Source organism: Emydura macquarii, unplaced genomic scaffold (assembly GCF_026122565.2).
Source record: "Emydura macquarii macquarii isolate MOO-44397 ecotype Brisbane River unplaced genomic scaffold, CSIRO-AGI_Emac_v2 contig_1045, whole genome shotgun sequence".
NCBI classification, from domain to species: Eukaryota; Metazoa; Chordata; order Testudines; family Chelidae; genus Emydura; species Emydura macquarii.
This window is the reverse complement of record NW_027131182.1, coordinates 9,362,264-9,376,657: the sequence shown is the minus strand read 5'-3', so window position 1 is coordinate 9,376,657 and position 14,394 is coordinate 9,362,264. Positions and strand designations below refer to the sequence as shown.

Here is a 14,394-nt window from a genome sequence, read left to right as displayed (position 1 = left end):
TTTAGAAATTATTTTCCTTGTTTTCAACTCAGTTTCATGAAGCATTTTGATTTCAATGGAAAAAGTTTCCATTGAGTTTTTTCTGACTAGCCCTACTGGAGAAATAAATCCACTTTCTGAACAGGAGATGGTAGTGCTGTGCGGAACAAAATTCCAGATCAGGACACCAACCCAAAAGCCATATTCAGATCCAAATGTTGCCACTATACTAAACAGTAGAACTGACAGTGAACTCTGATAACATGGGACCCCATTCATAGTGAAGGGGTTTTATGTCCAAAATTGTTTCAATACATTGAAGGTATCAGATGAAGTTTTGGATCTAGAGAATTTCTGCTCGGAGTGATGCTGCATTGTGAAAAAAAAAATGACTTTATTATAAGAAGGTGCACTGTATAAGGTGCAAGAGTCAGATTCCGATACCATTATTCAGATTCCATAATGCCTTACTCCATGGGTATTCTCACTGAAGACAATGGAAAAAAGTCAATGGAACTAGCATGCAGTAAGGTGATATTAAATTAGAATAAAGGTGTCAGAATCTGGCCCTAAGCAGATTGTTCCCCTTTGTGAAAATGTTTCTTGAAGATGCTCTATGTGACTTGATAGAAAGAACATTCATTTAGACATTCATTTAGACTAGTGCCTATTTGCTTGTGATTACATCTAACTAAATTCATTAGTAATTTAAACTTGTACATAACTATGTACCTAACTTGTACATAACTATGTTATGTAAACAATGTACAGTAGCCAAACAATGACATTGTTGGCCAACATAATATCTTATTGTTGAGAGCCAGCAACTGAAAAATATATACAACATATTGGCCTGAGCTTTAAAACAAAGATGAAACTAATTGTTCATATTCACTTCATTAGATTAAAAATTATAGTTTCTCACTGTTGAAATTAATAATCTGTCTCTTAATTAAAATGCCAGCTATCCACTATGAACCCCTCTTGCATTATTTCCTGTTCTCCAATGATTGAGTTCAGCTGGATTATCACTTCCACACAGTACAAAATATGGTACAATGTCTATAGAATTAGGTGAGTATTGGTGACTGTGTGTGTTTATCAAGTTAGACTATGAATATTCTATTATATATAGCAGAGAAGGGACATAGCTTCCATAGCGAACACACACATACTGTACAATCCAATAGTAAAATAATTGGAAAAGGTTAATTGATGTATCTCATTAATAATTAGTGCAGAACTCTACCCTGCACAACTCTCATTCTTCCTTTTTGAAAAATATGTAAATAATGTTTTAACCTTCTTTATACACAGGCACCCAGAAAAAGACAATTGCCTTTAACTTAATTCTGGGATGGTTGCTCCTCTCTTTTCCCCTCCCTGCCTCCAGTTGCTATAACTGGGCCTGCACATTTATCCTAATTGTGAGTTCAACTTTAAAACGTCAGTGTAAGTTCATAAGATGTCACAATAACCTATACCAACAAATCTTGATGGGAAAAGATACGAAAGGGTGAGAGAAAGATTGAAGTAGTCCAAAACAAAATGGCCTACTGATATAACTCAAGGAGTGTATTAAGATCATGCTTGTAAACAAGAAAAGTATGGAACCAGAAATCAGCGAACCACAATTGGTGTGAGAGAAACTAGGCCTAACTGGTGGACAAAATAATGAGGGGATGGGCTATTCCACCCATCAATCCCTTTTGGGGTCCTTAAAAGAAAGAGACTTTGGGGAGAAAAATTGCTACTGGAGCAAGTTTTACCTTCATGTCTGCCATCCCCATCATCTCCTGGCACCCTGGGCCTTCATCATCCTAATCCTGACAAGACCAGGCCAGAGAAAGAAAGACCCAGATGACATCAAAACCTCTACCAGCACTAGCTGAATCCCAAACACCACTTGGAATGAAATAGGATCAGACTTTAACAACAGCATCAGGAACAACAGCTCCACCCCATTTCAACTATCTTCCTCTCTTTTCCCGAAAAGGAAGTTATTACCATCCTTGGTACCATCTAACAGACTGTCAAACAAAGGTTTTTCTTCCTTCTAAAAACTCTCTGAAACTAAAAGGAAAGGGAACAAGGGATGTTGTTTACGTTAAAGCTTTACCTAATACTTTACATTTCAAATACTTTAACTGCTTTTCTTTCTTTTCTGTATCTCTACTAAAAGGTTAAAAGGATATTTAATACTGTGTTTGCCGTGGTACTAAGCAGGCTGAGGTTTCCAAATAACAAGCCCCAAAACTTGTTTAACACTGTTTAATGTTGCACAGTGACTGGGTTATGCTAATACATTTTTAGCGCATCTATTCCATCTAAATTAATAGAACACTCCCACACTCTTGCCCCAGTCACAATAATACCTTGCTTTGGAGGGCGTCATATGGCAGTCTCTCCCAAAGGACACAGCAATGCCACTCCATGGACCAGCTAGCAGGAAGGGGTCTGTGAATGGAGAGGTGGAATATCCCTCTCTGCATCCCACCAGACTTCAAGAGTATCATAGCAATCTCCCCATCGTGTAACACAGCAGATTAGGAATTACAAGGTATGGGTCCAATCCTGCAGACCTTTACTCTTGTGACTTCAGTAGGATTAGTTAGAAGGTAGAGATTTGAAGGACTGGACCCTAGCTCCTTAATCTGGGTGTATTTTAGTTTGTAAGCTCTTTGGGGCAGGAACTGTCTCTTTGTCCTGCATTGGAACAGTGGCTAGCTCAATGGAGCTCTGATCCATGATTGGGGACCCCACATGCTACTACAATGCAAATAATAAATAAAATAGCAATAATTAATCATATGGAACCATGATACACTGGTACCTCAGCACTATGTGGTCACTTAATAATAACACCTGTAATAAGTAATACTCTAGTGTATGAATTCTTAAGAATACTGAGTTACTGCATAATAGCAAGGACAGACAAAGATATCAAGAAAGCAGATGCAGGCTTATGCGACTCAGCAAGAAAATTTAGAAAATGCATTTTCTAAACAGAAGAGTCTGAAGTCATCCATTAACATGACGACGGCATATTCTGTACTCTGTGAATTTGGATACAGGCTAACCTCCTGGACACTTTCAGTTTTAAGTTTCTATTTACAAAACAAAAACAGCAAAGTGTGGGTGATTTATGTCCTCTCCACCAGTTAATGAAGAATTTTCAAAATGGTTTTAAAACTCTTGCTGTTTCAGGATCTCCATTCAGGGAATGGGGCTGGTGTACTTCACTGGTAGAAATACCATTTTAATAACACTGCCTAGCACAGGCTGAGTTTGACGAGGCAAAGTCAGTTGGATAGAATTTGCTCCTCCACCAGAAAGTATTGGGATTCAGAGTTTTTAAAGTTGTTGCAAGGTGGATTTGATGGGCTCCATGTTCCCCTCACATGGGAATTCTGGGAGAAGTAGAAGCCTACAAAGGGAGCTAATTCTGCTAGGCATTAAGGGTGAAATTCTGGGCCTACTTAGGTAAGTGGGAATACTCCGATTAACCAGATTTCACCCTAAATCTCAGACAGAATTTCACTCAGAAAAGAACTGAGGGAGAAATTCCTATTGAAATGAAAATTCCAAATCAGATCAAAACTCCAGATCCACTGAGTTCCTTATGGTCAGTCAGCATTTCAACATGGATGCTTAGGGGAGTATGCTAAATAAAGCAGTGGTCCCCATCTCCATCCTTCACGACACCTGGCATGTCCCTCGCAAGCCAACAGAACCATGGCTGTGCAGAGGTTTCAGTAGATTCCATGGAGCGGGGAGGCCATTCCTCATTGATTATATTTTATATATACTTTATATTACACTGAAGTTTTCCTTTCTTATTTTCTATTTCTACTTTGTAGATAAAGAATCTTGGAAAAATTAAGATAGCAGCATGGGTGATATTGTACATCATTATCACAGATACCTTCAGGACACAGCTATTCTTCACTTAAAGACATACAAAATAATATAAAAGTTGTTAGCATATTTTTAAGTATAACTGTTTTAATTTAAAAAAATTAGAATCAATTTGCCTGAGACATAATGGCCAACATTTTCAAACTTCGGCCCCAAAAGTTAGGCTCTTATATAAGTTAACTGATTTTCAAAGGTGCTTATGACCTTGCATCCTCCTTTGACTTCAGTGAATGCTTAGCTGCCTAAATATGGATTTAGGTGATTAACTTTTGACACCTAAGTTTGAAAATTTTAGCCAATAATTTTATTTCTGTTCCCATTGTTGGCATTGATTTTATCCTCACTGCTCCCAAATAAAAACCTATCAAAGATTTTTGTTAAATTACTTTTTTTTTAGACATAACTATATACACTGATTCAGAAGCAATGTAATGATTACCCTGATTTCTACAAATCTTTCTGGGGGGACGTGGGGAGGGAGTGACAGGATGGGGGTATGGTATTTCCAATATGGATGCCATTTTTGGAACATAACATGATGTATAACCCAAACACACAGACTAACAATGCTTGAGACACTAACAATAAAAGGAAAAAGAAACAATGTATGTGAAAATCTAACTTTTATCTTGAGCCTGATCCTGTGATGAGACCCACATGGGTGGACTCCAGAGCTGGCACAGAGCTCATTACAGGACCAGGGCTTTGACTGATAGTGCAATGAGCTATGAAGTGGAAAACTTGTTTCTTGCAGTGGCTTTAGAATATGTTTGGCTGGTGAAGACTGGGAGCGCAGTAACCATGCTGATGAAGGGGAGTCTAGGAATAAAACAGCCTAGGACAAAGACTGCTACAAACTATGCTCCCCCCTCCAAAGGATCTATATTCCTAAAATCTCTCACAGTCCCCTTTGAGGATGTTTGGATAGGATTAGGCAGTGCCCTTCCTTGGATGCCTGCGGTCTCTTCACCACAGAATAGAAATATTTTAAAAATTAGTATTGTTAATCTTGATACATTAATTTTAAAATCAAAGGGCCAAATTAACTGATGCTAATGACAACATTCCCACTGATTTAAACGGGACAAGGATTTGTCTCAATCTGAATTAAAACTCTGAAGTAATCTAAGAGCAATTTGTGTATCTAGCTATGACAAGGCCCATCACTTTAATACTATTCCTAGGAAAATGTAAAATACAAGACCACAGATCATATGCAAGCTGTGAAAATCAGAGTCTGTTCTAAAGAACTGCAATGTAATGGTAAATGGAAATGTTAATTAGCTTTCTCCAATTAACCATGATAACATGTATGTTTCACTATTAATAGTAATAGCCGTAATATAAGAACAATATTTTTAAACTAATGGTTCTAATTCTAATCTGAATGGAACATTAAAATTTGGAGGTTAGAGGCATTTAGTGTAATGTTAAAATATATATGAAAATATTTTAAAACATTTATTTAGTAGCATATCTATAAATGCAAAATATCTACCATAAAGAGTTTAAACTTTCCTGCTCCATTAATAGTATCAGTACATTTTGATAAACACTTTTGCATTGCTAAATATGCTGAAACCTTTAGATGAGCTGTGATAAGGGTGATTAAAAAGTATCTTTATATTATGGAAAATATTTTAGGTTTTTTTTCTTTTCTTTTTTTTTTAGAATTATATTTTTAAGAATGTTTAATTCAGTTTTGGGCACTTTTTAAACAATCATTTGGCACTTCAAGTTTTAAGTTCTTAGGCACAATGTGACAAAGTCAGTTTAGTTAGTCCTTCACCATGCATTTTGTAGAGCAGCTGGAATTCTGCAGGCAGCTGGTGGGACTCCTGCCACTTGGTAGTAAACTTTGTTCCTTTTTTATCATAGTAATGGTATGGGAGGTCTTCCCTTGTGTTAGGATCGAATCCAAATGGCCAAAATCCATACAAGTGGATCTCTTCACATATTGCAGAAGCAAGGGTATACATAAGAATACCTGTGCTCAGTCGCTTCGGTGACAAATGTTTATTTTTCCAATACCTGTGAAATAATAAACAGATGTTGATTCAGGTGCAAAGTCTGTATATGACTATTTTATAAGAAAACAAGACAGTGGGTGGACAATGTCAATATTCATAAGTGATCATATGAATCAGATTAGGGTTACTATAATGTAGTAATATAAGGTACTATTACTGAAAACATTGTCCTTGCACAAGTTTATCACAGACTTCTTTGTGCCTCTCTGCAATGGTGCCCATTAAGACATCTACTTATTAGTCCCCAATTCTGCAAGTTATTCCCGTCTGCAGAAAGTTCTCTCTACTTTTGCAGAACCCCACTGAAACTATCTGGGCTACACATGGGCTCCATTTGCCTATGTGGAAGTAATGGCAGAATCACAGTCTTACGGTTAAATTCACCCTTGTGCAGAGAGCTATTAGAAGGCAATGCACTACTTAAGCCAATATTATTGCATTGTGTTTACAGTCTTCAACCTGAACAAGAGTGCCTAGAATTTAAACTAGTCTGAACTGCAACTATGCTTTGGTTAAGTCACCTTGTTTATAAGAACACTTTGGCTATAGGCTGGCTTACAATTATTTACAACCAAAGTTAATGGTGCTCTAGTGCTATATTCATTGTGTGATTCATGCCTGTGCAGTGGGCCAGCACAAAACCCATGCAACCACTTACATCCCATTTATGCTGAATTAAATGCTACATTGGTCTTGTGCTGCTCTTCTGTAAAGGGGGGAATTTCATCTAAAGGGACCAATTGTTCTTCTCATTGAAGTCCATGATGAATCTTCAATTGCCTTCAGAGGGAGCAGGATCAGGCCCTAACCTTTTAGACACTGCACATCAGGTGAATTGGGAATGAAAAATAAATAAAGTTGTTGGTTACAGATAAATGTTTCAATGAGTGAAATGCATGAAAAATACAAACCTGTTGACATGTTGCATTATATTTCCTGGCCAAGCCAACTGAACCTTTAATTGCCCTCTATGCTCAACAAAGAAGTCAACCAGTGTTCTTGTAACAGTTGCTGAAGTGTGGAAGAAAAAAGCTGGGATCCAAAGAATGGCGCCATCAAGCTTTTTTAAACTTAGAAAAAAGTTATTGCGATCCTGAATGGTCAAAAGATTGTTGTAATACTTTTCCAGGATGCTGGGATTGAAGGTTGTAAGGTTGGTTTTTCTTCCAACATCTTTTTGGAATGCCTCAGTTGGAGCAAAGTTGCAACGAAAAACAAAATCAGACTTATCTATTTCTTGTCCACACTGACTCCCTGTAAGAATTCCGCTATTTCCAACAACAGCACAAATGTTATAATGCTTATTCAAGACAGGTGAGACATCTGGAAGCAGTGATCTGAAATTATTGCTAATAGAGAAAACATACTTATGGCTGGAATAATCATAATGCATCAATTGTCCAATCCGAACACTATTCTTGGTCAAAGAAAAGTTTTTTATTACATCAACGTGCTGGAGAATTCCTTGCCTAAAATAAAATACAAAAAACAAAATAAAACATTTAATTACGTTTCTACCCTTTACACAATATAGAGATTTTCTTACTTATGTCGTGATTGGTCTCATTTAAAACAACTGGAATGAAGTTATTTCAGCTGAGGGTTGCAATGCAACAGCTTTCAGATGGAAATGAATTGACAAGAGTTGTGGGACCAGATCCTCAACCTTCATAACTCCACTGACTTCAATGGAGGATGCTTATTATTTGCACCAACTGAGGAACTGATCTAGAATAACACCAATATTATAATACTCGATTAATTTTTTAAGTTTGAGGCATATAGCTGTCACTGTGTACTGTTTACATGGGATGAAATTCACTGTTGTGCAGAGCATCAGCAAAAGATTAAATCCTATTTAAACCCTAACTTGAGGACAGTGCATGGGCTGTGTCTGATCCTCTGTACAGGGGTAAATTTCACCCTGATAGTGAACTGAAGTGCTTTGGTGAGACTGGCTAGCTCTCATCTGCCAAGATATACTTAAAACAAAATGAAGCATTCAAGAATATTGAATTGTATTAACAGTAATGTAGCTGAATTTTTAATACAAGTGCTTCTTGTACCTCATTAAGAAGCTTTGAGTCACAAAACAAATGACATTCAACTGTCTCCCTTTACGTAAATATAATACCATAATATCTCATTTGGATAAGCAAACTGGAATTTTTAAAAGGGCTATTATGAATCCTAACACCACTCTGGAATTTCGCCTGCAGTGGATAAAAGTAGAAAATGAACCATTACTGCTTTATTTGCTCATGTTTATGAAAAACAAACAACATCTCTTCCAGCTCACCATCCTCAAATGTCTAAGCATTAATGGAATCCCAGTGGGTACCCTAATTATGGTCTATTGCTAACAGACAAATGCAAGGCAGATCCTGCGGCATTAACAAACATCAGCATAGAGGTGCAGCTGAGATATCTATTTAGGGGTAGATTGTGTTACAAGGACACAAGCCATAGTAAGTGGTGGCACATTGTGATGTCACTCCAGGAGTACCCCAGGAAAGGACCACAATTTCCTCTCTGCTCCTCAGGGCTCCTGAAGGGTTGTAATTTAGTGTTGGGTTACACCAGCAGCAAATTATTCCCCCCAGTCCCGCACTGCCTTATCTGTGTTGACTAGTGGGCAGAGTGTGACCAGAAAGTAGAGGGAGTGGAGTCAAAGTTCTGCTTTTTCATTACCCCTCCTACCCACTCCCAGGAGGCAGTTAGTGGGCACATTGCTCAGCTTTCTTCTATGTGCCCAAACCCAAGGCCTGGGGGAGGGAGGGGCTGCATAGGGGTGTTAAGAAAGTTCTTACTTCTCCGCCTGGTTGTGTAATCCAAGCCACAATCTAGCTTTTAAAAACAGTGAGCAATTTTCAGGCAAAATTTGGATTCCATGAATGTTATTAGCCCAGATTATGGCATCAATCACAAGCAGAAATCTCCACTGACTGAAGATCAATGTCTAGACACATATAAAAGTAAAGAAAGAAAGAAGACTGGCCCAGCATTTACCAGCGTTAGCATCACAAGTTGAAGAAGAGCAGCAATGATAGACTAAAAACACATTTCACCTAATATTAAACTCTTGCAAATGCTGAATTTTGAGGAAATGAAGGGAACTGAGGAATAGTTACCATTGCCATGTTATCATCTTGTTAAATGGAATTTGGTGAAGTTGAGGTGAAAATCATTATGGAAAGAATTAATTTTATTTGGATCAGAATTTTTTCCATCTTTTCCCCTGTGTTTTAGACAATCAGAAACAGCTGTGATTATAAAGACAGAGCTATTCTGCACTTTTACAGAATTACTGCTGGCTGATTGGCTGAGAAGTTTCATTAAAACAAATTTTGTACTTATTTTAATATAATATTTGATATTTTATAAGTTGATTCTTAAATTTTTTAAAAAAAAATTGTATCTTGAAATAATAGCAATTTAATAATTGTTTTGATAAACCTGATCACATTCCATTTAGTATAACAGTAACATTCTCTTGTTGTAAAACTGCTTGTGTCCTTCAGTGAAATAATAAATTACCCTAAGACAATGATGTATTTTATTTTGTATATATTTTTTAAACACTTCACTGTCTTGGTGGTCACTTTGTCACACAAATGTTGTGACTCAGTTTTTGTCTCAGAGTTCTGACAAGTTACTCATCGTTCAGTATTTATAATTGCCTGATTATGTTTTCTAAATAAACACCAACCGTAGGGAAATAGCGAGAGGGATAGAGACACTACATGGGGCTATAGCGCCATGCCTCACAAAACAGTCCTTTGGTTTGATTCTCTCTCACCTTTGATGTAAGAATGCTGTTCTGTTAAACGTCCATTTGGAAGGATTTTCCTGCAGTTCGTGAGTCAAAGAATTTGTAATTGGTACAAATGAAGGGTCCAGAAACTTCAGTGCAAACTGGGATCTGAAAATGAGCACGTACGTGTACATACACACACACACACGGAATTAACACGTGTTCAGGCTGAGTTTAAAGATTCTCTTACAGTGCGGATGACTTTATGGAAAGGGAACTAACTGAGCAAAATCTCCATTCCCCCCGCCACAATCTGGTCTCCCTGTTTAAATCAATCTGAACGGAGGGGAAGGGTGACTTGACACATTTCTGTGCATTGCAGAATTCATAAAATGGCCGTCAAAAATTGGTACAGGGCTGGGATTGAAGTCAAATAGATGGGCAGGTTCAGAGTGTAAATCAGCACCACGGACAGCGATCGACCAGCAGGCAGCCTCCAGCGGCCTGCCTTGCTCCTTCCTTGGGCCTGGGTGATTGTGATAAGTGAGCTCTGCCTGTTCATTGCATCCCGCTTTCCTGTCTCTTTCTCGATCCTCCCCCCACCCCCAGGCCTCAGAAACTCCAGCACTTTGACAACTCTCCTTCCCCTCCAGCGGGGTGTTCTGCATTGCTCGGAGGGATGCGGCTGGCGTTCAGAAATCTCAGCCCTGCGGGGAAAGGGCTGGAATCTCTCTCCGTGTGTCCCCCAGATGCCGTGGGTTTCTGCAAGGCGCTCCAGCCGCGCCGATCTGACCCCAGACCCGTTCGCCTGGCGGCAGGCTCAGATTTCCGGCTCTCACTTTCAGAGATTTGGGGGGTGGGAGGGGGGGAGGCTGCTGTGCGGTCCCCTGGGTACCAAGTGCAAGTGCAAAGCCGGATTCAAAGCGCCAGGCAAGGTGGGGACCTGAGCCAGCTTCCTCTCTCCCTCCAGCAGGAAGAGCAGCCAGCTGGGGACGAAGGAGAGCAGACAAACGCCCTGGGTGCTGGGAGGGCCGGGGTCCAGAGAGCACCTCGTGCTCTGAGCCTGGAGCCCTGTGCCGGGGAGTGGCTCTGCGCTGGGCCCGGGGCTGGAATCTCCCTGGTGGAGGGACCACAGACTGGGGGGAGGGGGGGGGGTTCAAGGGAAGACGTCTGGGGGAGGAGGGGGGACTCCCAGCCTTTCCCCACCTCAATCCAGGGGACCAGGGCGCCTGCGCCATTAGCTCGCCCCCTGGAATATATATGAACCGGGCGTGGAGCCACCTTGATCATCAACTGACATGAGCCTTTCCCCCAGGTCAGTCGGCAGCATCCTTCCTCCCCATCGCCGGCGAAGGGGGCCCTGTGGGTTTGGGCGGGAGCGCGGCTGTGGAGTGACTGGGGGAGCGCTGGGGGGGGGGGGGGCTGGGGGTTTTCGTGCCAAAGCAACGATCCAAGGGGTGCCTCGGTGGACTGGGAGCCAGGATGCAAGACACCCCCCGCCCCTCCCCCCCCACCGTCTCCGTCCCCTCCCCCACCGCCCTCCCGTGCGACCCGGCACTTACCTGAACCCCGCGTGGAACATGTACATCCTGGGCACCCCCGAGCTGGCATATTTGGGGGTGGCGAAGATGTTATCCTTTTTCAGGGACACGTAGCTGATGAGGGACAGAATCAGCAGAGCCACGCTGAGCATCACCAGCCCCAGCACACTAGCCACCCGGACCATTTTGCAATTTCTCATGCCTGGGAAAGCAAAAGCAATCGCGTGCAAAGGGGGGGGGGAGGTGGGGTGCGGGGTGGGGTGGGGTGTGTGTGTGTGGGGGGGGGGGGAAGCTACAGAAACCGGTCCATTGGCGTTACAGCGAGCGAGCTGCGATGGCGCTGTGTGTGTGTGAGCGGCAGAGGGAGGGGGAGGCGAATCAAAGCGATAATCCGGAGCAACGGGAGCGGGGAGGAGGAAGAATTCAAGCTAAAATGGAGGGTTTGAGCCGCGGCGCTGAAATGGCAGCTGGCTGGGCCGGGAGAGCGCCTGGCCTCCCCGCTCGGCCGCCCTCACGCCATGCCCGCTGCCGGCTGCGAGCGCCGGGCGATGGCGAGAACGCGGCCGCTCCGCCGAGCCGGATTGCGTTAATGAACGCTAATCGGCCACCGACCCTGCGGGGAGCCGGGCGGGGGGCGGGGGGGCGGGGAATTAATGAACGTATGGGCCACATTATACACACTACCTGGGGGGGGGGGGGGGCATTCAGATGGCTGCGGAAGGAGGCAAATAGCTGCAGGGACCCTAGCTTAATTGAAGAGGAGGAGGCTAACTTTACAAACCTGACTCTGGATGAGTCACGGGGAGGGATGCTTTAGAGGCCTGCTCGTCTGGTCGTGGGCAGGCACCGGGCACATGCAAAAATCGGGGCTGAAATAACATTGAGTCGAGCCAGGACAACACAGTCTCCCTTAGATCAGAGGCCTCCTTCCTCTTTAACTCATTCCCTTGGGCCTAGGTGTGGCAGCGCCTAGACACCAAAGGGTGGTTTAGGATGGAGTTTCTATCTTGGCCCTCATTTCTTGTCCTCCGCCCTCTTTTAGCTAGGTCCTTCCAACATAAGGGTGAAAGGTGCTAACAACCACCTCCAACAAGTGAGCTCTTTAAAATAACCCTCCTAATACCGCATTTGTGTAATCTGTGTAAGTATCTGTATAATCATTGCTTAAGGACCAGCTTCTAATAAGGCTAATTAATTCTGCTGGTGTTTGGGGGCTCTATTTTCCCCCCCATACTTACCAGAGTTCTAGTAGTCCTGATTCACACATATAGGCCCATCGACTTCAGTGTAACTACCTGTTAAAAGATTTGCAGAATTAAACCCTTGAATGACTGCTTAAGAGAGTTTTAATGCAATTTTTTGGGTGTAAATCCTTTTCATTAAAGGGTATTAATGAAAAAATGTATTGTGTGTGTGTGTGTTTCTGAGACTTTACTTGCTCTTTGGAATGAGTGAGTCTGTAATGTATATAGTACAATATTTAGACACACTGTTTGTAGATGGCCAAGTGGCTCACAAAGACCCATTAGAGGTATTGGACAATTTAAAAAGAGATGTTGTTGGCTTAAAAGACTATTTCAAAATGTAGTTATTGGCTACTTTTTCTTAAAAAAGTAGCATATGTCATAATTATATTTTAAAAATATTAAATGTAATTAAACTGGTTCATAAACAAATCACTTAACAAATTTCATATGAAACCAAAGCACATTTGAGTTTCATACGTGGAGGAATATCTTCTATTAATATCAATTTTGATATTGTGTGCTTCCTTTTGCTACAATTCTTTCTTGCCCCAATATGCAGCTCAGACTCTGAGCCCTGGGTTCATAGAGGTATATTAAAATAATAAATAGTCTTTGTAGCACCGGCATCACTCTGGGCTAAAGCCTGCAAACCCTTCATGCATGGAACTCTCAATGGAAGTTCTGAACACAAGAGGCTTGCAGGATCGAGTCTATGTCATAGAAAGAGGCTGGTCTTTCAGGCTTCAGAATAAAGACCTGAGCCCTACAGGCTATAGTAACTCTTGGGGTACCTATGTGGCTTTAGTGGAGGGTGGAAAGACTAGGAAGTAGAGCTGCTTAGGAAATAAGGGATAGACTTATTTATATGATTTCTTTGTCCTCTGGTCAACTCTCCTATTCCCTCCCATGGAATGGGTAGTGTCCTCCATCCTTTGCATGACAAACCAGTCTTCCAAGACTAGGCAATCCTGGTGCAAAGCTGGTTTATGCGTTCAGATATTATGGGTAATGAGGATCATATAAATATCTTGATACATAGATAGATGAAATCTTCCGAGACTTTTGCACCCCACAAGGCCAAGTATCTTATGGACCAGTTAGAACCCCACAAGAGTAACAATATATATGTGTCTTAGCACATCTCTAGCACTGCTTTTGGACCTCATACAGAAAATATAGAACCATCCCTTGATTTCTGTACAGAACTACCATTCACATAAATAGAAGTTAAAGAGTGAGAATAGAATATTGCTCATAGTCTTATCAACAGAAACATTTAATTTGCAGCTGGCTGGAGTGTAAATCTATCCCATGTTTAAAAGTGGGATAGATCAAAGCACAATGGGGAACTTTTAGGATGCTTAGAGCATAGCAGGCTAGTGTGGGGTAGATTGACGCCCCCAGCTTGCCATGAAGTGTTTGTGTAGACATGCCAAAATAGGGCCTATCCCTTCCACAAACAACTCCTGAAAAGAGTTTTAATGTGATATTACAATGCACTTGAAATGTATAATTCTTCTAGTGAAAGTTATGAGTGAATCAGACATGGTTTATCACAAGTCAAGTAGGAAACACGAAAAGTCTTTACACAGTATTCGTGGTTCAACCAAAGAGGCTTTCATTGAATTATGCACATGCTGCTGTATCTATAGTTCCTTCTGTCTGCACTGCCCCATGTTGGCTCATGGAAAGCATAGTCTTTTCATCAGAAGATGATGATTAAAAAAACTGTGTATGTGAACAACATGCTGCCACTGCAAATAATTAAACAAAGCACATACGTAGTACCTTTCCAATTATGTACCAACAATATGTCAGGAGGGAAGCACGTGTTAATTCAAGGTGTTAGCAGCAGCAGCAGTGAAATCAATGTCAGTGCATTCTGAGTAGTCTGCGGTACACAGGCAAACAAGCTTTAGTAACAA

The 14,394-nt window shown here is 41.3% G+C and overlaps 1 protein-coding gene across 1 annotated transcript; it reads right to left on the bottom strand.

The window, feature by feature from the left end:
- Positions 1 to 5,420: 5,420 nt before the first annotated feature.
- Positions 5,421 to 11,422, bottom strand: ST8SIA3 (ST8 alpha-N-acetyl-neuraminide alpha-2,8-sialyltransferase 3). Its single transcript, XM_067545655.1, has 4 exons — positions 11,244 to 11,422; positions 9,727 to 9,849; positions 6,839 to 7,396; positions 5,421 to 5,928 (listed from the first exon to the last, which is right to left on the bottom strand). The coding sequence occupies exons 1-4, from the start codon at positions 11,420 to 11,422 to the stop codon at positions 5,646 to 5,648; spliced, it is 1,143 nt and encodes a 380-aa protein (XP_067401756.1). The 3' UTR covers positions 5,421 to 5,645.
- Positions 11,423 to 14,394: the final 2,972 nt, after the last annotated feature.